General features: G+C 42.6%; 1 protein-coding gene across 1 annotated transcript in view; it reads right to left on the bottom strand.

Annotated features, from left to right (window-relative positions):
- Positions 1–24,577, bottom strand: part of Ercc4 (ERCC excision repair 4, endonuclease catalytic subunit) — a 29,599-nt gene extending 5,022 nt beyond the window's left edge. The window contains exons 1-10 of the mRNA XM_047533897.1: positions 24,363–24,577; positions 22,768–22,948; positions 17,319–17,514; positions 16,049–16,256; positions 14,312–14,492; positions 13,228–13,356; positions 11,985–12,095; positions 9,655–10,252; positions 7,901–7,993; positions 1,878–1,990 (exon numbers count right to left, since the gene is read on the bottom strand). Of these exons, the coding sequence (XP_047389853.1) occupies positions 1,878–1,990; positions 7,901–7,993; positions 9,655–10,252; positions 11,985–12,095; positions 13,228–13,356; positions 14,312–14,492; positions 16,049–16,256; positions 17,319–17,514; positions 22,768–22,948; positions 24,363–24,569 (2,017 nt within the window). The 5' untranslated portion in view covers positions 24,570–24,577. The remainder of the gene's footprint in view (positions 1–1,877; positions 1,991–7,900; positions 7,994–9,654; positions 10,253–11,984; positions 12,096–13,227; positions 13,357–14,311; positions 14,493–16,048; positions 16,257–17,318; positions 17,515–22,767; positions 22,949–24,362) is intronic.
- Between the last annotated feature and the right edge of the window lie 1,427 nt (positions 24,578–26,004).

Here is a 26,004-nt window from a genome sequence, read left to right on the forward strand (position 1 = left end):
GTCCTAGGACAGGACCTGCTACATGCTAGACACTTAGCATGCCCACTGAGTAAACTGCCTTAGAGCCGCTGTAATGATTTCAGTGATTCCAGAGATGGTAAAAGAGGACACAGCAAGAAAAACAGGAACACAGCTTCTGATGCACTTGTGTTCACACATGTCACTGGGGATCGTGTAAAAAGTAGGGCTGGGACTTAAGGGTCTAAGACTGTGTTTCTAACACAATCCAGGAGATGCCTATGTTGCTGTTAAGGGCTGCACTTTTAGGTATTGAGGGGATTGCAGGCAGAGCTATGGCCCCCCACAAAGATGCCCTTGCCCCAATCTGTAACCTGTAAATAAGACACTTGACATGGCCAGAGGGAGTCTGCACATGTGATTAAGTTAAGCATCCTAAGATTGGGAAATTATCCTGGATTGTCTGGGTAGGCCCCTACATCCTTAGAAGTGAAAGAGGGAAGGAGGAAGGTCAGAGGGGAGAGAAGACACTGCAGTAGTGGCATTGAAGTTGGAGGAAGGGGCCATGAGTTAAGGAATGCAGACAGCTTCGAGGCATTGGAAAAACAGGGAAATGGATTCTTTCCTGGAGCCTCTGGCAGGAACACAACTCTGCTGGATCTTCATCTTAGCCTACTGAAACCAATCTGGAATTCTGTCCTGTCTGCAGAACTGTAACACAATAATGTGTGCTAGTTTAAGCCACGAAGTCTGTGGTAATTTGTTATAGCAGCAAAAGGAAACTCATATAGAGAATTCAAGGATGGAAGTCAAAAGGGCAGACTTATACAAAGAGACTTCTGTGTGGTACCTACATGCTCATACATATCCTCCTCATATTGCCTTCCACTCTGCAGTCCTTCATGAAATGTCACCAACCTTGATGAGTTGTTAAAAATCTTATTCAAAAAAGACCTAGATGCTCTGAAGCAGTGTTTCCCAAAGCGTGGTCCAAGGACCACTTCCACCAGAGGAGATGCTGATCCCATTCCACATCCACTGAATCAGAGTTGCTATGAATGCAGGCCAGTGAATCTATAGTCCTAGAGGCACTTGAGGTTATTCTGAAGTCTACTAAATTCTGAGACTCAGTGCTATAACTGGACCTGACCTCACCAGTAGTTAAATCAACTCAATTATACTGCTTTTCTCATGCTGCTTGGCCAATCCAAGCTCTCATGGGTTATAATTTTTTTCTTTTTTCTTTTTGTGGTGCTAGGGATGGATAGGGATGGAACCCAGGGCCTTGGTGCATGCTAGGCAACCACTCTACCACCCACTGGACTTCCAGACCCACCAGCTGCTGTCACGGGGAAACGGGGATTTGGGGAATGGAAGATGGTTACTTCTGGATCATGGTGTACTTGGCCTTTGCAGGCCTTGTTGGCATGCCAGTTCAAACACTGCACAGCAATGAGATTGCCAGACACCTGGGATGTATGTGCAAAGAGTACATCCCTATGTAAACACCTAAGGAGAGAGGCAGAGGAAGGAGGGAGAAACTGCCTTCAGCTGAGGGTCAAACTGGCTTCTTTAGGTTAAGATCAAAACCTAATCAGCATCCACCAAACTTTCTTTGGAAAAGAGCATTCTGAGTCTCAACCAACTGACTTTAAATCCAACACTAGAACACAACAGCTTCTAAGCTGGGGAGCCTGGGACTCAACCCGACTTGTTTTACAGGTGACACAGTGGCCTTGTTCTGGGGAAGATGTGTGGCTATTAAATGGCAGAACTGAGACCAGGGTGTGGGAACAGATGTCCTCTCCCTGGCCCTATCTCTGTTTTTAGGAGTTTGTGGAGAAAAACCAGGTTCTGCAGACCAACTCTGGAGCTTCCGCCTCCTGGCAGCAGGGTTCCTGGCAGAGGGCAGGGCTCACCGGCTTTGCGGGTGTCCGCGGGAGCATTTGTGGACGCTGTGCCTCTTGCTAGGTCCAGGTTGGTGTCATCTCGGCCTTCTCTTTCTTCTGGGATGACCATGCTCGCCTTTTCCCTGGGGGAGGAAACATTGACCGTTTTTTTGAATTGATTTTAAAATTCTAGATTTTAATCTTTGGAGAATTCTAACATCTAAAATGATCCACACGACTGTACAGCTGTAAAAGAGTATACGACAAATACATCAGAAGTAAATGCACAAGCGCACCTTGACAGGTAAAGGGAGCAGGGAGAATTTCTTGGTTGGGTGTTGCTTCTTGATTCTCCAGAGTTAAAAAAAAAAAATGAAAAAGAGCTATTTATATATATATTTTTTTCTAGATTCAAGTATTTTGAGACAATGAACACGCATGTTAAAAAAATGTTAGAGATTACTTGAGGCTGTTTGTAAGGCTGATGTGCTACTAGCATTTAAAAATAAATCATTTAAATGTATTTTCAGGGTAGTCATTAACTAGTGAAAGTTAAAAATCAATTATTAAGGAAATAAAAATACATATATGATAGGGCTTTGATTTAAAAATTTCCAGGTGGGTGGTGGCCCCATTAAACACCCTCAATTTTAAAGGGAAGTCCAGGTTCATACAAGAACCAAATGGAAACAGGAAATCAACACCTCGGGTAAACCTCTGCAGTAGTGTCTGTCACTCACTCAGGTATCCACTGTGTGGTGCCTCTTGTGCTGGGCTGGGCACTGGGGATGCAGACACCATTATGCAGGAGCCCCTAACTTCGAGGTGGCTCACATCTGGCAGATCACAATTGTAAGCAAGGCCTGCAACTCAGAGCTACAGCATGACACGTTCCTCAACAGTCACAGCCAGAGTAGCCAAGGTTTGCTGTACTCAAATTTTTCAAAACCAGTAAAGGATGCTATAATTAACTCATGGAACAGCAAGGACTGAGTGTCCCATCTGTGCCAGGTATCACAGGAGAGACAGAATTGCTGGGCCTCCCCCAACCCCCCCGGGGCTTGCCGGTGAGTCGAGGAAACAAAGCAAGCTATGAAAAACTTGCAGAACCGAGCAACTGCAGCAGGATAGACCAGAGTAAGATGAGGCAGAAGGGGCATGGCTGGTACTGACCAGCCTCAACAAGGGTCGGGGGCATGGCCGGTACTGACCAGCCTCAACCAGGGTCGGAGGCATGGTCAGTACTAACCAGCATCAACAAGGGTCGGGGGCATGGTCAGTACTAACCAGCGTCAACAAGGGTCGGGGGCGTGGCCGTACTGACCAGCCTCAACAAGGGTCGGGGGAAGCAGAGATTTTCTGACTAAAGGAAATGAAATCAGATGGAGCCATTCTTCAATACTCTGGACAAATGATGTTTTAGAGCAGAATACCGCTTAAAATACCACTAAAGAACAGGAACTGTAATTTTAAATTCTGTACTATTTGAAACCATCTACAGATGCAAAGTTATTCTAAGTACAGCACAAATAGATGGTGAGGGGGCAGACGATGGTTCTAGCTGTGTGTTCTTCCTCCTTCTCCCTGCGGGACCATCCTCACCTTGGCAGTGCCTCGGGTGGCCACGCCTTGCTGCTCTACCACAGCCACTACACTGCCTAGGACAAAGGGCTAACCAGGCAAGAAAAGTTTTGCTCTTAAACATTTTTTTCTTTAACATAAGAAATTAGTAAGTTCATTGTTTTGGTTCTTTTTTTTCCTCTTTATTTCTGCTTATTTTGCCAGTTAAGCTATGACTCACACGTGGGGCATTCCCATTTCCTGATTGGTCTGTCACCTGTGATGGGCTGGACTGCACAGGGTTTAGAGTGCAGTCCCTGTTCCATGTCATGTGGATCCGAAGCCACTTACTGGCTGTGTGACTGTAGGTAAGTCATTTAATGGCTCTGTGCCTCAATTTCTTCGTCTGTAAAATGGGCATAATAATGAAACCCACCTCAAAAGACCGTTCTGAGGATTGCATTAGATATGCAAGTTGCTCTGAATGGTAACTGGCACAGAATAACTGCTGCACCAGTGTCAGCTGTCAGGGCTGCCGTATGGTCCTTATAATGTGTCGACCTCAACCCTAAACATCCAGGTTTAGACTAAAAAATGAAGATGGTTTCAATGATCCCACGACTGTTTCCATTTCTGAGAAAAAATATACCCCAGAAATGAAACCTGAAATATGAGGAAGGTAAGTCTTCCTAACCCGTCACTCGAATTTGCTTAACAGGAACTCGCCACCATTATCCACATTTGGTTCCTCGTCTTCCCATTTAGCAAAACGATCCAGATTACTCTACGTGATAGACTCACTTTGGAAATTCAGACTCCTGCTTCTGCCTAAAGTACTGAGGGCTCCTCCTTTTCCTTTGATATTTTCAGTGACATATGAACAGCTTGCATGATATTTTAATATAGGAAGGAGGTGCTATATTAGAAGTCTCTCTTCAAATGGGCACTTACTCAAGCCCTCGAGCTAACCTATCTTGTGACTGTATTTTCTAACAGTAAAATTTCAAGTGGTCTTATCACTTCCTTTGAAAAGCAGCAACCTCCTCAAGATGATGTACGCTGAGTATCTTACAGTTTTCTACCCAGGGAACATTTTATTATGAATACCTAGCAATGCAGTCTCTTTTGTCATCTGCAACCTACTCATCTTTAACACAGCCAAACAATCCTTCCACTGCCAGTTCGCCTTTCATTCCTTTCTGGTAAAACAGGAGTATTGCTTTTGTTCTTATGCCACCCATGGAGGCCTTGGCAAAAAGCACATTGTCTTATTCTCACGTTAAATTTTCTTCTAAGTACAGGAGAAGGGTAAATGCTCTTTTGGCAGAGTGGCACTTCAAATGCTGTTTTCTGAACAAACACCTCTCGAATAACCCCAGTTTTCTGGGAAGGCAAATATCTTAAGATTCTAGAAAGCGGAACCATCTGATTGTTGTGTAAAATGGAAGATCTTATTCATAGCAAGCAAGCAATTGCCATTGAGGGTTTAGAAAAAATTATGCTGGGTCTTAAATAAAATTAGAGTAAAACCTAATGTGGAAACATCGTATTGGTTGAAGTGGGGGAGCCCGTGTTCCAGGTTCTGCTGGGTGAGGCCTAGTACAGGGGCTAACTTACATGTCGTCGCTGAGGATAAACCAGGAGTGGCATGGGGTCCCCACTACCTGACCTCTATCTACTGAAAGTACCCCTCTCTGATTAGGTTCCTGATGTCCCAGAGAAGAGGCAGCCACATGATGAGGGGCTGGAACAGAAAACCCACCCCTCAGATGACACCTGCCTGGCAGTGTAGGCTCCTCTGGCCACAGTGCTATGCAGGGAAAGGGTTAATTCATGAGATGGGAGAGGTTCAAACTGCCCACTTCCAGGACGGGCCTGACTCCTTGGGATTGGCCGTTGGCCCATGAGTGATGAGCCCTGGAATATTCCTCCTGGTAAGAGGGTTTTTATATGCCTGAGGCCTTGTGCTCCCTGTGACCATTTGATTAGACAGTTTGTGCTAACAATGTGGCCCATGGTGAATGTCTGGTGTTGCTCTGGGGTCTGGGGTCTGAGTGGCTGAAGTCAGTCACTTGGTACCTGTCCATGTGGCTGGGCCCCAGTGAAAACTCTGGACACCAAGGCTCTGTGAGCTTCCCTGTGGCCAAGGCCTTGCCCCAGTGGTCACACGTGGCTGCCAGGAGAGTCAAGCACATCTCTGAGACTCCAGGGCAGGGACACCTGGAAGCATAAGTCTGGTTTCCTTGGATGTCACCTAACTGCCTTTTACCTTGCTGATTTAATCTGTACCCTTTTGCTGTAATAAACCCTACTATGAATATAACAGTTTTTCTGAATCATATGGATCCTTCTAGATAATCAGTGAGTCTGAGAGTGGTCCTGGGGACCCCTGAGGTGAACACCAATAACCCAATCTGAATATTTTAGCTTTTGGTGTTCATTTGTGATTTGGCAACAATTACTTTAATTAGAGATGATGTAAGCAAAGGATGTTTTAATTACACAAAAGGTGTGACTCTACATCATGTACAATCAGAGAAATGGAAAGTTATACTCCATTTGTGTTCAATGAATTAAAATGCATTCTGCTGTCATGTATAACTAAATAGAACAAACAATAAAAAAAAAAAAAAGATTGAAAGAATGGGTAGGAGGTACTGGCCCACATCACCAATTCTTTGATTCTACCTCCTTAAATCTCTCTTAAAACGGCCCCATCCTCTCCATTAACCCAGGGCTGGAGGCCACCTTCTTTCGCCTGGCAATTACAGCAGCCTTCTGACTAGTTTCCATGCTCATCTTCCTCACGTCAGAGAAAACCTTTACAAATTCACCTAAGTCAGGTTCCCACAGAGTGCTGCGATGCTGTCCTGTGCCCTGGAGTCCCAGATCCTCAGTGGGCCTCTTGTACTTCTGAACCCTTTGTTCAGCGTGACCCGCTTCCCACCCCATCTGCCTGGCAACCCCACGGCTTTCTCGAGAACCAGCGTGAGTACCGCTGCCTCCTGCAGCTGCTCCCGACCAGCTTCTGGTCTGGGTGGGTCCCTCTATTCGCTCTCCCACGACACCTTTTCTTTTACCTTTGCTCTCAACCCTATTTATTATACTATTTATGGTCATTTAGAGTCAAGGTCTATTGTACGAGAGGATGAACTTTAGGAGGGCAGAGACTTTTCCGACCCAGAACACAGAGGCAGTGTGGCACGACGGTTGTCCATTTTGAAATCCTGTCTAGTGCCCTGGCAGGCTGTCACTAAAAAATAATTTTTGCCCCCTGTTGCCACTGGTACACGGCCAGTGTCCGAGGGGCGGAAGCCAGGTCCGGACCTGCCCCACTCATCCAGGCCGTGGTCTGTCCTGGTCCAGCCTCTCTCTGGGTTAGCTCAATAACACCTGATCCAGGCTTGGCCCTGGCTTCTGAGGCCCCTTAGAGATCATCTGGCACATCTTCCCACACCAACCTGCAATTTCCATGACAACATTCCTGGAGGGTGATCATCAGATTTCTAGAAAGCTTTCAGGGGTAAGAGGTAGCCAGCCAGTTTGTAAATATCTCACAGACAGTTTCCTTATGTTAAGCTGAAAACATTTCTTACTTGGATTTGGAACGTTACAGATCTCCACATTACAGATTATCAAAAGCATACACACGGGTTTAGATAAACAATCCCTGGAGTGATTCTACTGATGGTGGTCAGAACTGGATGGGTCATAAAAGTTATTTCCCAGTAAATGGTAAAGTAGCCACCTGCCTACTTCACAAGGAGGGGAGAAGACTCACAATTTAATGGAAAAGGAGGAATCTTATGTATAAGGTGGGAAGGAGGGAGATCTGAGAACATATTTCTTAAAGAAGTAATGTTTTAGTAATATTTCGGATGTTTCCTCTTCTAGTTCTTTATAAGCAGAAGTTTTCTTTATCATTTTCCTAATATAGGTCAAGCACCCCTAATCTGAAAATCTGAAATCCACGATGTTCCAAAACTGTGAGTGCCAACATTTTGCTACAAGTGGAACACTTCCCATCTGACTCCTTTGGGGGGTGCAGCCCAAATGCTAGTGTGCTAAAAATGCTGTCTAAAATGACCTTCAGGCCATGTGTATAAGGTGCATTTGAAACAAAAAGAACTCTGGGTTTAGGCTTGGATCCTATCCCTAACATATCTCATTATGTATGTGCCAATACTTCAAAGTCTGAAAACAAAAACAAAAACAAAACAAAACTTCTTCTCTGAAGCCTTCCACGTAGGGGATACAACTGGCGCTGTATTTACTGAACCACTGAAAAGCGGTGGAGATAGTGGGAGAGAAGGGGAGGAGGCAAGGGCAGTAAGCAGGAGGCTCAGCCTGGGGACACACTGGACCGGACCCTACTCCGCATCCTCCCCCTTCTCTTCCACCCAGGGCTGGTGCATCTTCCCCCACCCAAGGTCCCTGGCCTGTGACGGGCCTTCAGTGTTCTCTCGACTTCCACGCGATCATTGAGGGAGTACCTTATGAGTTTTTCAAAAGCTTCCTTTTCTTTCCTCAAAGCAGTGAGATAGCGCTGCTCTTCTGTGGAACCTCCATATATGAGAAAGTAAACCCTGCAAGTTAAGACAGAACTCCTTTAGGCTGCAGGAACGCACTTTTTAATCCCTGAAAGGTGCAGCAGAGCATCTGAAACCAGCAACCCAAACTGCTCAAATAATAAATGTTTGACTAAGAATCAAAGTTACCATTCATTAGGTACTTAGTCAAATTCAGTCACCTAAACCCACCTGTTAAAGGTCTCACTATCCCAAGAGGTTTTTTTTTTTTTTTTTTAATTTCTTCCATCAAATGAGGGGAACAGAGTACAGGTAAATACTGAAATTTAGCTGGAGGGATAGCATAATTCTTTCCTCATAAACATAAAACACAGAATTTTAGAGGCTTCTCTTTTTTCAATTTTTTCTTTGCATCTATGCCAAACTTAAGCTGGAGAAGAGTTATAAAAACCGGCTTATAAAAGGTCACATTGGTGAAAAATAAACAGATGAATCTATGTGACCTTTATCTTCACAATACTTTCTTGGTTCTCTTTTATTCATGTCTTCACAGAACAGAGTCATCACACATTTTATGGAAATACATGGACAGAAAAGACATATGGATTATATTAGGCATTTCAAAAAATAATTTGGTATATTTTCCCTTAAAAGGGCCTGCTTTTAATATATCTCATTTGTAGCCAAGAGCTAAATTAAGCACCTCCGCTCCTCCGTGGTTTTATCAGAGGTACTGTCCTTTCTCAGCCTCAGTTTTTCTTTTAGCCTTTATCTTCCTGGATTATATTCTTTTAATGTGCAGACAGGGAAATCACTGGGCAAAGAATTAAGAGACCTCAGCTCTCTTGTGGGTATGTCACATGGCTGAGGCCAAGTCCCTCACCATTTCTGGGCCTCAGTTTCCCACTGACAGCTGGTGGCTGAACCCCCAGGTCTCTTCTGCTCTAAATAATATGCTAATCTGTGCTTGAACAAGGAAGAAGCTTCTGCACACAAGCCATCTACAAAGTTGATCCATAGCAAAGTACAAAAAATTTACCAGCCTGTAATTATTTTACCAGCTTCATCTAATCTCTTTATCTCTGCATTATTTCTGATCCAGCTCCTCCATTCATCTCCACTCTGAAAGGCTGCATTAGTTAGACTTCGAGAAAGGTTTCTTTTGGCTCTGTTTTTGGTTCAGGCTGAGTTCAGGATATTAATTTTGCTGTTTATTTCCCCTCAGATAACTGGAGAGTCAGAACACTATATTCCTTGGGAGGCATCGTTTTCTCATGTGGTATTTCTGTAGATTTTTTCATCTTATCCTTCTGGAAACTCAAGAAAACTTGGTACAGTAATCCCCCAAACACTTTCATTTCATGTGGATGTAATGTACAGGCACTTGTTAAAATTTATAAAAAGACATTTTAGAAGATTAAAATTATTTAGCCAGTCACAGTCATAACTACGTCTGGTACAACTTGGAATGCTAAAACACTTCCTAATCCTTTTCAGATACTGCATCCCATAATTGGAAACTACACGGAAAGAACATGGTTCAGCGCAACAAGAACAGGGGTAGTCCCATTAGGTCTGATGCTCAGCTACTGCATCTGACCTTCGCCCTGCGCTGCTCAGATTCACCAAAGAGCAAAACGAGCTTCCATGAGCCCAACCTGCGTGGCCACGCTGGCACGGGAGAGGTAAGCAAACAGCTAAGGTCCCCTGCGACTTGCCTCAGAGGTTTCCCGGGCCTGCTGGCCCTGTAGATCTCCAGCTGCCGCACGAAGGTGAGCTCGGCGTCGTAGAGCACCACGTACCGCGGCTCCACCTCGTGCAGCACCCTGGTCAGCGCGTAGGGGTCGCTGCAGCCCAGCAGCGGGTGGATGATGGTGAGCGGCTCCTTGAGGATCCCGTAGGCAGCGTCCGAGGACAGGTTGGCGTCGAAGGCCTCGTGCTTCACCTCCCCGGCGCTGCTCTCGGGGCTGCTGCCGCCTTCTCGGCGGCGGCCCTCCTCCGCCTCGGCCGCCTCCTCGGGTTCCTCCGCCTGTCCGATCATCTGCGTTAGCGTCAACCTGCGCTTCTTCTTCCTGCGGGTCCTTTCTTTGGCGGAGGCCCGTTCTTTGCTCTGGGGCTCTTTGGGTCTTTTGTTGGACTTCACAGCTCTCTTGGAACCGTCCTCCTTCCTGAGTCGCAGCCACACCTCTTCGGCTCTGCTGTCCTTCTCAAAGGTTTTCCTGTAGAGCCTCAGCAAGAAGGCCTCCGCGCCCGCAGTGAGGTAGTCCCTCAGCTGCGCGCACGTGCGCTCGTCGCTGGCGCAGATGAGCACCTGACCTAGGAGCAGGGGACAGGTTACCCGGGCCGCGCTCGTCCCCTCCCGGGCCGCCCCGCGCTTCCTCCACAGGCAAGGCACCTCCGCCTCCGCTAAAGGAGCCCCAAGTTTCAAATCAGAAGGGTCTCATCGCATGCTTTCCCCTCGTTGGCAGGATTTCTTAGGTCTTTTGTGTTCAAATTTTTGTGTTCTAAATGGCAAGAGCCATTTAGAGGCTCAGGAAAGTCAGCCACAGTAGAACGGGCGGCTTTAAGGAAGCTCTTTTTAATTAATAACTTTCCAGAGGATCTTTTATGCCCAAATAAATTCCAAATGGATTATAAAGTCAAATGTTAAAAATTAACTCGAAAAGAAAAAGAAGCGACCATCCTCCATCTCTCTAGATGCAGAGGATTTTCTGGACTTAAAAGCAGTGGGAGGGGCTGGGGACGGAGCTCAGTGGTAGAGGAGTGGCAGAGGAGTCGCCTGGCAGGGGGAGGCGCTGGGTTTGATCCCCAGCACTGCAAAACAACAACCTCCCCCGCCAAGACTGTTGTCTATGCTTCATAAGAATAAAGCAAGCTGTATTCAAAAAGGCTAAGTCAAAAACCTTTAATAACTCTGATAAATATTAATATCTTTACTGTATAAAGAGCTAATACAAACTGTGGACATAGTCTAAACTGGCCAAGGACATAAATACAATTCATAGAAAACTACATTTTAGAAAATATAGAGCTTATTAAATACCAAAATTTAAAACAAGATACCTTCTTCATATCAAATTAATAAAACATGTATATAAAAATGTGTACAGACACACAAGTACACATAATCAGCAGCAATAAGCAGCTAGATGAAAAGAGATAAGCTCTTGTGTTGCTAAAGGAAATGAAAACTTGATGGAAATTGGTGTGGTACTATGTCTCAAGAACTTTAAAAATGCTAATACCATTTGACCCATTAATTCTGTATGCAGAAATTGTTAACCTATGCTATGACCTTAACAGCCTGAAATAGAAAACATGTGAAAGAAAACCTGGAAGGAAACATATCAATGTTAACATTAGGGGCTACAGGCAATATCCCCTTCTCCCTTTTATTCTTTCCACTTTTCCTGCAGTGAGTCCCTATGACCCTGGGTCATAAATCATAGCTTGTAAGTTCTGGGCTGTTATCACCAGTGCATTTACTAACCCAAGGATTGGGTATTCCTTGGTTGCTCTGCAGGAGTTGAAAGAGTTAATAAGTACTTTTAAAAACAAAGTTTTCTTTCAGATCTAGTTTTATTTTTAAATTTATAGCTCATGTTTGGTCTATTGTGCTAATCTAGCAGAATACCTATGTTTGAAGAAAGCAGGCCTAAAATTTGGAAATTTTTTCCTAGGGTTGGTCCAATGTCACTCCACAGGAGTTAAGCTTTTTTTGCTGAGTTATAAAACAAACCCATTGGCTTATTCCTTAGGGATTCCAGATTGAAGGCCTGGTAAATATATATGCAGAGGTTAGCTGAATCTTTGAATAGATGTCCTGATACTCAATCAGCAAAAAACCTGCTTCATGAATGTACAATAATTTAACCTGAAGAGAATCACATCAGAGGAATAGAATGGAGGCTGCTACTAGGATCTGCATTCAACTGGCATTTATTCAGCTACATTTTGTAAACAAAATAGTTACATTTAAAGAGCTTGTCAAATTAAGGCCCATTTGAAAGCCTCTGAAAGCGAATGTCATCATGTCCTTTATTCCTACCTGGGCCACCAAGGGCTTCGCTCTCCTTATTTTCAGCCTCAATTTCTTTCAGTACTTCAGTGAGTGCCTCCCACTTCGGGTTGCTTTCTAGGACCAGTTCCTTTGTTGCTTCTGTGGAGACATAAAGGTAACCTCATTCTCTATGATACTCTTTACCCCTCAAGTATTCTGAAGGCTTTTAGTTCACCAGCACCATCCCATAGGCTTACACCAGCATCCTTCTAATTATCAATTATTAAATTTTGGCCCCTTGGTGCCCAGGATCCCGGGAAGTGGGGGACAGGTGTAGCTGAGCATTGCTCATGTTACTAGATAGGATCTGCTTTCCTAAATAAGGCCTACTTAGGGTCTAAATGACAGATACTTCAAACCCGCACCAACACAGGTGGACACAATACCTTGACAGAAAGTTACATGCTAAAAAGAGATGGTTCTGTGTTAGTTTTCTACTGTGAGGCTTTGTATAGGGAATTGGTGCAGAGTGACAGTATTATTTCTAGAATCCCTCCCATTTTCACAATCCTGGACATGGATAAAAGTAGACAACAAACATTTACTTCTGCAAGTACTCAAACACAGCATTCATATGTTTAAGTATTGAGAAAGACCTTTACACTAGACAGAAAGCAAGTATTAATTCTATTCCATCCCTTTAAGAAAACTAGTGATATTTGATACTCCAGTTAGATGTTGGAATCAAATCCACAGGCTCCTCATTCTAGTCTATGTACATTCTTTAAAAGGGGCCAGGCATGGTGGGCACACTTGTAATCCCAGCAACTGGGGAGGCTGAGGCAGGAGGATTGTAGTAAGTCTGAGGGCAGCCTCAGCAATTCAGCAAGACCTTGTCTCAAAATAAGAAGGGGTGGGGATGTATGTACTTCAGTGGTAAAGTACCCTTGGGTTCAATCCTGGTACAAAAAAAAAAAAAAAAAAAATTACACCAAGACTTTAAGAACCAAAATAGTAATGAATTACTTTGGAGTTTTACTTAAAAACAACCAATTTATAGTCTTACGTAGCAGTAAGAATACTCTTGATTGGTATTTGTCCATTGTTATTTGGAATCCTCTGGCAATGGATTCCAAGACTTGCCATGCGCAATACCTTCAATTTATGTAACATAACATGCACATATCCATTGAACATGTTGCTGAAGAGTGTAATTCACAGTTTAACTTGGTGTTTCCACACCAAATGCTTAAATAAAAGGTGTATTTAATGACTTCAGCCTACAGGATACCTTGCCCTTCTTTCAGCTCCATCTTTTCAGGCATTTTGCCTTTTTTACTCATTTTGGCATCGGGAACTTGATAAACCCTTGCTCGAGCATTTACGAACATTGAGGTGCTGGAGTCAAGAAAGAGCCAACCTAGTGCGAAGAGTTAAAAAAAAAAAAAAAAGGCTTCAATTCATGGTTAATTTAAAACAATCTCTGATGGTCACACAACCATACCCAATTGGCCACCATCTTCTTTTCCTACCAATGGGGTCTTCTTGCATGGTTATGTCCTCTACCACTGTCTGGCTAGACTCGTGATTTCAAGCTATGGTCCATGGACTCCTGAGTGTTCCCAAGATGTTTCCAGGAAGGCTATCATACCCAAACTTTTCTCAAGATAATACAAAGACATTATTTGGCTTTTTTCACTGTGTTGCTATTTCCAACAAAGGTACAACACTGTGGTAAGGTCACATTGTTGATGCATTTGCACAAACCAAGGCAGTGGTATGAGAGTGTACTAGCGGTAAATATGCTTTTTTACTGCCATATGTTTATAGTTTATTACTTAAGAATGTCACTGAAGGAGTACAAATTATTAATTGTATTAAATCTTGACCCTTCATGCCAAGGGTCCTGGGTAGTGGGGGAGGGGTGGAGTTGGCAGGAAAACAGGACGGCAGCCAGTTGTGTATGTATTAATTCCTGCAAATCTCTTCTTTTCGGTCCTCAATACTAGCTGATGAAATCCATTCCTTGCTGTCTCTTTGGGGAAAATGAATTTTAAATGCCTAACAACTAAACTTCCAAAATACAACCTATTTCTAAGTTGGAGACTGCCTGTACTATAGATGGTCTTTTCTAGAAATAAAATTGCCTGGAATGGATATGAATATTTATTATTACACAGAACAGAAGTTAAGTAGGCGGAAACATTAGCTATCAATAAAACCTACAGCCTTGTGCAGTGAACATAAAATGTAATTTGAGATCTTAGTATATAACATGTAGTTGAATATAGCACATTTCATACCTACTTCCCCCCCAAATCTAACACTTCATTCAAATCAACTCCTAGAATAATATTAGTAGTGTTATCTCACACCTGAATTCTGACCAAAAGCCTTTTCCGTTGCTCTCAGAGATTCCAGAAGGTTAAGAAATGTGACACAGTCGTACTGAGAGAGATACTGCAGCAAAGTTCTCAGTATCTTTAAATCCTGAACCAAGGATTTGGTCTTGGCTCCAAGCTGGTGCCACAAGGGGTCCAGGTAATGGCGGATTGTCTAAAACAAGAATAAAATTGAAAATTGCTAAATATGCTCAATACAACTGCACCTTCAATAAGGATTATTCCTTGTTACCTAAAAATGATTAAAACAGTAAATTTCATGTTATATATATACTTTACTACACTAAGAACCCCAAAACATTATTCCCCAAGGAAGTGGCTAGAAAATTTCAGTTCATAAAATTCTAATAATAAGTCTAATTCTTCAAATACAGAGCAGAATATCTTATTGCTATAATCTTTGTAATCAGATTAGAGTCAATCTATTGTTATATATATTTACATTATTGTCAGGAGAGAAAAAGTTTGATAAACATCAGAAAATCAGGTATTTGTTTTTATGAACAGAAGCAGTATCACTGCAGCAGCATATCTAACAAATTTAATATTGAGCAGATATAGTTATTTAGATGACCATGTAATCTACTGGTGGAACCAGCACCAGCACTCTTGTGAATATGAAATGAGTTACTATCAATAATTATGCCAGGACCACAGGTAATACTAGGACTGTCCTAGACAAGCTGGGACATGGAATTCACCACATGCCTCTTATAAAAAGATCTACAAAAGGTTAATTTTTTTTTTTTTTTAACAAGATGCAAGCTATGACTATGTTTAAATGTGATTACTGAAAGACTATCTGAAACAATGCTTTGACTTTTACTAGCCAGGGGATGATAAATAGACATTTAGTGTACAACATACAGGTTTGTTTATCTAGTGTTTAGTGTAATATATACACATACATACATTATGATATATATGCCACATATATCACATACAAATTATCAACACCCATTAAATTATAATACACTTTAAAATGGAGAAACAATACATGAAATTAGTTTTATGTGTCAGTATTTCACAATAAAGGAACTTTCTGAAAGAATCAGAGAAATGAGAAGTTAAAATTTTCCTTTTTGATAATCAACAGTAACATAGAAATTGATTCAGAGCTTAAAAGACAGTAACATGTTCTACCAAAGCTTAAAAAATAAGGCTGCTTGGAAATTTCAAAAGTCAGCATATTCTGGATCTATAATTCATGGTAGTATTAGACATTTATATACCAGTATTAATATTAATATATGGTGAAAAAAAATTCCCCAAACTAATGTCTTACCATTCTCTCAATTTGGAAGATAATTTTAAGACAGAACAAATTTCACATTTCTCATCCACGTTATTTTTTATTCCAAATAAGAGGTGGTAAATTCATGCATAATTAGGAAGCATTCTTATGTAAAATTCCTCTACCTGTAGATATCCAAATGCTGCCATTTCAGAGCAAAGTTATTTATACTCCTCTTGATTATAGTTAAAATCAGAGATAACTGTTTACAAAATTCAGAGTTATGCTCTCATGCTGAGCCGTCTATTTTACTACAGTGACTTTCCAGTAAACCAGAGCAGGTATACCTTACATTACTTCCAACTGAATTCTAAAATAATAGCAAATTCCTATAAAGAACACTGCAAATATTAAAATAACTTGCATTCTTTAAAATGACAACAAACCACGCTTAGAGTAGAAAAGAAAAAGAACACCTTGTCAAAAGGTTTCCCAATAGCGTTTTCTAAAGACAAATCTTCCACTTCAAGAGACGGGTTATGGCTCTTGAGCTCCTTGAGACATGCATTTAAGATGTCCAGGATGGCCGTCTGAATGGCGAGCATGGCAGGGGTCATGGAAACGTGGATCTCCACTACTTCAGGTTTGTGCTGCTCTAAGAACGAGTGGACAGACACGTGGAACCTAAAGAGACAAATATTTTCTGGAGTTTCAACAGCTATGCTTTTCTGATTCCAGTTTAATACGGTAATAGTTTTTGCAAATGCAGTTATGAAACAAAATGGAAAGCAAAATGGAAATGTTTTTAAGGTTACTTTGACCTCCATCAATAGAAGTAAATCAAATAAGGCAAGGTCAGCAGACTATCGTCCGGGCCCAATCCTGGGCCTGTTTTTATTAGGCTTATGAAAACAGCCTGCCTGCTGTCTGCCATTGTCTACATGGCTACTTTTGGGTTTTCAACAACAGAGCTGAGTTATTGTGACAGACCATATAGGCTGCAAAAACCCAAAGTATCTACTCTCTGGTTGTTTATAGGAAAAGTTTGTTGACCTCTGAAATAAGGTACAATCAAAAAAGGAAAAGCACTATGATTACTACTCTTAACATATTGTATAACCAAAATACATGTTATAAAAATGTCTAAAAATTGAAACTTTTGTTTTCCTTAGAAATTTACATGAATTCTGCAAAATCTTCCTTTGTCAGCTCCCCAGTGAGCAATCCTCAAACCTGAAGAGGCAGAACTGGCCGATAAAATCTGCAGTTCAGTAAAAGCCATTGTGGAGGCTTAACTAAGTGAGAAGAAGTAAAGTAGCTATCCTTGGATGGATCTGAACAGGTACCAGAAAAAGAACTCAAATCTCTTTGTATTTTCCAAAGTTTCACAAATGGGGTGACCATATACTTATGCCTGGAGGCGTTTGTTAGGAACATGATTGGCATCTACCAAGTACAACCAGTCGATTTGACATTGTATTATATTATGGTCTCTTTTTAAGGTACAACTAAGTGACAGCAGACCTTGTTGCAAAAATGGGCTGGAGTTGTGGCTCAGTGGTGGAGCGCTTGCCTGGCAGGTGTAAGGCACTGGGTTTGACTCTCAGCCCCACATATGAATAAATAAAAATAAAAATAAAGGTCCATTGACAACTACAGCACCGCATATAAATAAATAAAAATAAAAATAAAGATCCAATGACAACCTAAAATAATTTTTAAAAAAATGTGTTGCATATTATTTACCTTGGCCACAGATGGAGCTTCTTCACAAAAAGATTTCTCATCACTCTTTCCACGTGACAGAAACCAGTATCAAAGGCGACTGCATTGTCTGTGAAAGCTTTGATGAAACCCCGTTTGTTTTTCTGGCGGAAGAGGCGCAGGATGAATGCCTCCTGACAAGACTCGATCATCCTGTGGGCTCTGTACACCAAGATGCCTGGCGGGGAGGCACAGTTTAAGCCACAGAACAGACATGCGGTTTCCATACCCACTTCTGCTTATCCACACGTTCATTCTGCCTTTTCTGGGATGCCTACTTGAGAGTGGGCAGGCACTGTTTTAGGTTGGGGATCTGGCCACAAACAAAAGGGGTGGGGGCCCTGGCCTCTGTGAAACATGGGGTATACAATAGAAATAAGTAAAATAGCACGTTACAAGTGAAGCTTCATACAAGAAAGCATGAATGAGAGGGAGAGTGCGGAGTGGCGGGGGTGGCTTGGGATTTTTAGACAGGGTGGCTTCACCAGGGTGACCCCTGAAATAGAGATGGGATGGAGACGGGGAAGAGTGCCTTGAGAGTCATCTGGGCCAAGAGTGGGCCAGGCCGGGGGGGACAGGAAACACGAGAGCCCTGGAGTCGGGGGGAGGCTTGCTGGCCTGCTGAAGGAAGCAAAATGGGCCACGGATTCTTTTTATATGTGAATCCAATGTGGGCTTTACAAAATAGCTGAAGTTTAGAAGTTCAGGCAGCGCCCGCGTTGCCTGTGAGATTGAGTCCATTTTCAGAATCTGAGCATATTCAATTTGAAAGGTAAACTAGTCCATTTAAAAAAAGAACCTTTAATGACTACACTTCATCCCTGTTTTCTCATTTATACAATGAGACTGCTGGGCCAGAAGTTCTTTCTTACACACCTGCCATTTTCATGCAATGTGATTAGTGATGTCAGGGAGAAACACAAGATGACATGAGGGTAAACAGATGCCATTTCTATGACAATTCTCAGCATATCAGACTTAAATCAAGCTGGTACCCATACACATACAGGCAGCCGGAGAGATATAAATACAGGTATATATAAGTGCAAATTGTCTATATATATATGCTACACACACACACACACAAACACACACACAGATATTTGTCATATATGTACCTGTGTGTTTTTAGTACCATTCTTTATCACTCACAGGGTTTGGAAAATGATACTAATAGTGATTTAGGAGCCCTCATCATAGTTCAGTAAACTCAAATCAGAGTCCACTATTTTGTTGTTTAATGTTGGATTTAGCAGGGCATGGTAGTGCATGCCTGTAATCCCAGGGGCTTGGGAGGCCGAGGTAGGAGGATTGCAAGTTCAAAGCTAGCCTCAGCAATTTAGTAAGACTCTATCTCTAAATAAAAAATAAAAAGGGCTGTGGATGTTGCTCAGTGGTTAAGTACCCCTAGGTTCAATCCCTGTACCCCTCACCTCCCCAAAATATCTTGGATCTATGTGACTGGAACTAAAATTTACTCTAATCAAATTATGTCTCCAATGTGATAAAAATGAATTTAGAGATCTGTAGATAAAAGATTTTCTAATAACCCCCAGTACATGTACATACTAATTTACTACTCAGAAAATATTCTGTAAGTAGGTGGGTTTTTCCAAGGGCTCACTATGTATAAGCTATTTTTTTATCAGCCTGGTTAAAATGCTACATAAAACTTCAGTTTGAGAAAATGTAGTTTTCCCCAAGGACTCTATGTATAGGCCACACTCTGTTATCCTAGGCTGAAATATTATATAAAGTTAAAGATAACAAAAATGTACGAATAAAGAAAAAGTAAACATCTATTTTAGAAAATGCAGTGTTCAGAAAGGTTGTCATTCCTCCAGAACCCAGAACGAAGGAGAAGCAAACTAATTCTGCATCTCAGGCACTGAGTTAGGTACTATCACAGATTTCTATTTCCTTTGCTTCTTATAATAACTCTAGTGGCAGGTAATTATTGGGACCAAGCACCTTGACCAGGGTCAGCCTGCAAGTAAGCAGAAGGCCAAAGGTTCCAAGTTTTTCTGCCTACTGAGAGGCGACACATCTGGACCCTCCTTTTTAAAAGAAACAGTATCAGCAGGTTAGGTTTTGGGGGGCAGGTTTGGTCCTACAGAGCCTACTGGCATTTTTATGTTCTTATGACATTTGTATCCTGCAGTGTACTGTAATTACTTCTGCACTAAACAGTCTGAGGACAGGAATATCATCATAGCAACAGGCGATGATCATAGAATGCTTCCTATGTGCCTTCATGCCGGGCACTACTGCATTCCTGATTTACACGTGAAAAAGACCAGGACACAGAGAAATTAAGGAACCCACCTAGGGACACACAGCTAGTGCACTGTGAAGGTGAGCTCACAGCCTGCAGTATTTGAACTTGAGTTCACCATACTGCTTGCTCAACTTCCTATCTTCAACACCTTCCTGCAAAATGAGGGACCCTTCATAAATGAAATGTTTGTTGAATGAATATAAAATTGCATTCTAGCACTGGGTTTACAACTCTAATATGGAACTTCCTTTAAAAAAATTCCCCAGGAAGTATGTTCTGAATTCTCTCTGGAGGTAGCAGGATCATTTTTAGCAATGAACAATGCATTGTCCTGTCTCACATTCTTTGGAAAGTACAGTCTGGGTAGATAATTGTGGAGTTCTCCCTCTATTTAGGAGCACCGGTTGTCAGGGAGACCTAGGAAAGAGTGGTGGTAATAATAGATGGTAGCGGAGAAGCAAAGAGTTGGGGGAATCAGTCCTTTTCAGAGGGTCACATGCTCCAGGGAATGCCCTTGAATCTGCAGGAGCTTTGGTGAGATCCTTATAGGGATCCTGGGGGAGGATCCTAAGGGAAGAAGAATTGGAAAGAATTCATTTCTGGCATTAATTTGCATTCCACTCAGCCAAGCAAGAGCAGGTCCACCTTCATTACTGGTTGGGACTTGATGAGAAAGGGAAGGGAATTTGGCACTTTTAATTAGGAACCACCTACAAGCTGGACCTGAAGGTGGCATTGATTCCAACAGCTTTCTGCCTAACTAGTTGAGGTGGAACAGACACAGAGTAATACTGACATCTAGTGGAAGTTTCTATGTGTTTTTCATTTTGTCGACAAAAAAAAAAAAAAAATTAAAACCAAGCTTAGGAGAAAGTAGCAAACAGTAAGGAACTTCATGACACAGAAAGATTTCTGGTTAAAAAAAAAGCCATTTTTATAATTATCAAGAATATAGGGCTGGGGAGATAGCTCGGTCGGTAGAGTGCTTGCCTTGCAAGCACAAGACCCTGGGTTCAATCCCCAGCACCACAAAAAAAAAAAAAAAAAAAAAAAAAAAAAAAAAAAGAATATAAGCAACAATAAATGTTGGCGAGGATGTAGGGAAAAAGGTTCACTCATAGATTGCTGGTGGGAATGCAGTATGGAGATTCCTCAGAAAGTTTGGAATGGAACCACCATTTGGCCCAATTACCCCACTCCTTGGTTTATACCCAAAGGACTTAAAATCAACATGTTACAGTGACATAGCCACATAAATGTTTATAGAGCTCAATTCACAATAGCTAAACTATGGAACCAACCTAGATGCCCTTCAACAGATGAATGGATAAAGAAAATGTGATATATATATATATATATCACATATATATATGCTGGAATATTACTCAGATTTAAAAAGAATAAAATGAAATTCTGGCATTTGCTGGTAAATGGATGGAATTAGAAAATATGCTAAGTGAAATAAGCCAAATCATAAAAACCAAAGGTTGAATGTTTTCTCTGATATGCGGATACTAATTCACAATAAGGGGGACGGATAGGGAAGAATAGTTACTTTATATTAGGTAGAGAGGAGTGAAGGGAGGGGAAGGGGCATGGGGGTAGGAAGTGGAGTGAATCAGACATTATTACCTCATGTACATGAATGAGCATGACCCATGTGATCCTACAATATGTATAATCAGAAAAATGAGAGATTATACTCCATTTATGTATGATCTATCAAAATGTATAAATATATTCTACTCTCATGTACAACTAATTAGAACAAATAAAAAATTTTTTTAAAAAAGACATTTTTAGGTTATCATTTATTAAGAGTTTACTGTGTACCAGGCACTATTCTGGGTATTCTATTTTATCTCATTTAATCTTTATAATTCTAAGAGGCACTATTTTCTTGATTTAGGCAGAAGGATCAAAAGTTCAAAAGCCAGTCTCAGAAACCTAGCAAGGCCCTTAGCAACTTAGCAAGATCCTGTCTAAAAAAAAAAAAAAAAAACATAAAAAGAAGGGCTGGGGATGTGGCTCAGTGGTTAAGTGCACCCCTGGGTTCAACCCTGGTACCAAAAAGAAAAGAAAAAAAAAGAAATAAGAAAACAGGTTCTAGGATTTTCAGGAACTTGTTGGTAAGCAGTGTGTTAGCATTCAAAGTCAGGTAAGTGTGGCTGCAAGGCCCATGCCGCTATTTATAACAACTGCAAATGTTGAAGAATCAAAACTTTTCCTTACCCAGTTCACTATGAACCATATAAACCATTCATTTATTCATAAACATTTCTTGAGGGTCTTCTAGGTTCAGGGTAGAATGATAGACACAGCAGGGAGAGTGCTTATGAATTTCATAGTTCTCTGCCCTCCAGAAGTTTATTAAAGATCACTGCATAACCATCCGTCATGCATCCAACAACTCTGTATTTAGTATCTGCCATATACCAGTCATATGGCTGGGTGAACAAGGCCTTCCTGGTGCTTAAAAAGCTTATCTCATGGGCAAGGCAGACAAATAAACAGGAAAATATAAAGTTGTGTTCCAGTGCTATCATGGGAGAGAAGTACAGGGTAAACTGAGGGCACAGACACTAGGTCCCTAAATTAGTTGTATGTGTACGAATTCTTATATGTACAAATTTCTTTCCTATAAATATTCTGGTCAAAATAAAAACACTGTTCTCAAATTAATTAAGCAACTACTTGGCCTAATTTCATATCATGGGAATAATTACTCCTAAGAAAAACCATCATTTATGGAACTATTCAAAGATTATTTACAAACATTTCAGATCTGGTTAAGTTCTAAAAAGCAAATGCCTGTTGACCACATGTATATTGAATATAAAAGGCAAAGTGGAGCTTGTAGCTACCTACCTACCTACAAGCTGCACCACCTAATGTTTTGGTCAGTGATGGACCACATACATGATGTCAGGCCCACAAGATTTTGATGGAACTGAAAACTTCCTATGCCCCAGTAGCTGCTGTCAGGTCAAAACACAACTATTGCTCATTTGTTTGTGGATGCTGGTCAGAAAGGGTCTAGTGCTACTATGCTGCCCATGAGAAGGATCTAGTTTACAGTTTAGTAGAGGAGACAGACAAAAATAAAAATGTGCACATCGATGTAGACATAATGATGAGATTTCAAATTCTTACCAGTTATTAAATCCGAAGGTATCCTGTCAGTTAAGAAATCAACCACGAGTATTCGACTTGTTGCAAAAATGACACCACCTCTTGTGTAAACCTCATAGCGATTGTTACTTGCGATTTCATTTGTTACTCGGCAAGGGAGGTGTTCAACTCCTTCTATCTTCAGCTGACTGATAAAATACTCCTAAATCAAATCAAACTCATTAGTAGGCTGTTTTACAAAGGTTTTTTTTTTTTTTTTTGTACTGGGGACTGAACCCATGGGTGCTTTACCAATGGGTTACATCCCCAGTCCTTTATTTGTTTGAGATCAGATCTTGCTAAGTTGCTTAGGGTCTTCCTAAATTGTTGAGGCTGGCCTCCAATTTGCCATCCTTCTGCCTTGATCTCTCAAGTCCTTGGGATTACAGTGGTGCCGTCACCACATCTCACATAGGACAGTTTTAAATAGATTGCTGGTATTTAAAATGAATTGCTGCCTTTTTCAGAGATAATGAACTTAACAGTGAATACACAAACTAGGCTATTACTTTATGCAGACCAATCAACCCATCTACATTGAACCAAGTTTTTTTTTTTTTAATTTTATTTTTGGGGTTACACTGTGGAATAACTGTACTTCAGTCATTATTAGCATTTTAATGGTAACAACAAAATAACGTTTAAACTCTGGATTAAGAGATTTCTGCTACCTAGAAATGCTTTCCATTAAAGCCAGGTTTGCAGCCAAGCATCCTCCAGAAGATAACAAAGGAATCCTTTTTCCTTAAGGTGTTTTAGGATATACGTTCCATCATAAATCATCCTAGAGGGACTTTAGAATGTCAACAGGTCCTTTGGCTCATTACCTCTTCAGTTTAATCTACAAACACTAGGGTACCTAGATGAAGCAAGTGGGGTCCCTCACCCGGAAGGAGTTTGTGGTTACTTTTCTCTGCTGACGTTTCCCTCTGGCCACATGCTCTATCTTGGGGATGGTAACTTGTCACACCAGGCTGTGTTCAGGTTCAACAGTCCCCAGCACATCTGTGTCCCCCTTTCATCTTCCTCAGTGCCAGCCCTTCTCCTTAACCCGTTAACCTTCCCAGGATCCTCAGCTTCCAGTTCCCTCCCCTGATACCAAGGCCTTCCCCTAGCCCTCCTGGGAATGTCCTACTCCCCGAGGCCCGCCTCTTCACTCCAGGGTTTGCCAGCCTCCGGGGTTTGCCAGCCTCAGCATCCCCTCTTACTTCTTTCCTTCACCCTCTGACACCCCCACCATGTCCATCAGCTTTCACCCAGAAACACCCTTAACATCTGGCTTTGGAAGCCCCCCCCTCCCCATTATCCAAGTCTCGATTCTGCGCCTCCCTTGCAGGGTCCTCCACCCCACCTCCCACCCCTATCCTCCTCCTGTCACTCCCCTGCTCGGGTCGGAGCACCTCCTCCTGCAGGTCCTCCCGCAGTGTCAAGGTTCCCACTCCTCGCCCTCCCTCGGTGCTCGGCACCTGCCTCTGCTCGGAGTCCCGCCATCCCTGTCGCAAGCCTACAACCGCGCCGGGGCCTGCAAGCACTCCGGGGCCCTCCGCGCCCTGGGGTCCCCTCACTGGCCGCCGCACCTCCTCTGCCGGCTGCGTGTTGAGCACCAGCACCAAGCAGGCCGGATGGCAGTGCAGCCGGAGGAAATGGTAGAGGAGCCGATCTGCGCCGAGTCCGCGGGCGCACACCACCAGCCCGTCAGTGTCCAGCAGTTCCAGCACCAGCTGCCTCTCATACTCCAACAGCGGCGCCATAGCCGTTCGTCTAGCCGGCAATCCCGGCTCCATGGGCGCCCTTCCCGGGCCGCGGCCGAATGTAGGCGGAAAGAGCCGAACCTAGACGAGCGCTGGCCGAACTTTGCCGAAGAGAACCGAGCCCGAGAGGGCGAGCGCTGACCGAACGCAGCCGAAGAGGAGGCGAGGAAAGCCGAGGCTGGGACGAGCGCGAACGAAGGTAGCTGAAGGGAGCCGAGTCCGGGTCGAGAGCAAGCCGAACGTAGCTGAAGAGGAACGGAGACCGAGACGAGAGTCGCCCGAAGGGAGCCGAGGGAAGCCGAAGGGAGCCGAAGGAAGCCGAAGGAAGCCGAAGGAGGCCGAGGGAAGCCGAACCTGAGAGGGCAAGTCCTGGCCAAACGGAGCCGGAGAGGTGCCGAGTGGAACCGAAGATGCTGAGGTGTTAGCGCTCCGGGAGTGTTGTCGCCTCCAGGTCTCAGGCTCCATTCCTGATGCTTCTTGGTACCCTAGACTTAGAACGCAAGCTACAAAAACCCCAGGAAAGGAGAGGGAAGGCTCAGGTATTTAATCTCCAAACACCGACAGTTAAAAAAGCGAATTGTCAGTATTTCAGGTGCGCCTGCATTTTTCCTCAGGATGAGGTTTGGTCTTTATTTTTGCAAGGCATCCGCCCTGTCCCTTAATTTTTAAAAAATAAACAGAATATTAGCCACTTTGCTTCTAAAGGCCTTGAATGCAATAAGCTATTTTAAAGTCGCAACCAGTCGTCTCCGCAGCAGCCCTGCCTCCGCTAGAGGGACCCCTTGCGTCGCACTTGTTCCACGCCAGAGAGGCCTGTCCATCCAGCTGGGGGGCTTGTTCCGTGCAGGAATCCCCATCCCTCCCCCGACCCCACTTTTATTGCCAAAAAATAGAAAATACAAGTAAGCAAAAGTAAAAGTGACTTAATATTCCATTACCCAGAAATAACCACTGTCACTTCATAAATCTGTTTTTAGCACTTTTCCCTCCAAAACCCCGTGCCAGCGCGCGCATGCACACTCACCCACCCTCTCATACACACACTCTGTAACACAATAAATGATCCTAATTTAAACCCCTAGTTTGTCACTGATGTTAGCAGACTTTTAAACATGATATTAATATCTTTCTACAAAGTCCTTTGATATGACTGTTGAGGTGTCTTTAATGTGGGTGTACCATACTTTTTAATCTAATCCTTTTATTAAACAACATTTAATAAAGTTTTTTCTGCCCCCCAGATTATAAATAATCTTTTGCTAAACATCTTTGTATATAAATTTACTATGTCCTTAGAAAACACTTCTAGAAGTGGGTAATTACTGGAACAAAGAGAACAAACATCTGTAAGTCTTTTCATTACATTCACATTGACACACTGGTCCCTAGAAAATCTGCACCAATTGACACTCACACTGGCAGATTGCAAAAAGGTCTCTCTACCTCCTGAGGCTCGGGGGCTCAGATT

This window comes from Sciurus carolinensis, chromosome 18 (genome assembly GCF_902686445.1).
Source record: "Sciurus carolinensis chromosome 18, mSciCar1.2, whole genome shotgun sequence".
Lineage (NCBI taxonomy): Eukaryota > Metazoa > Chordata > Mammalia > Rodentia > Sciuridae > Sciurus > Sciurus carolinensis.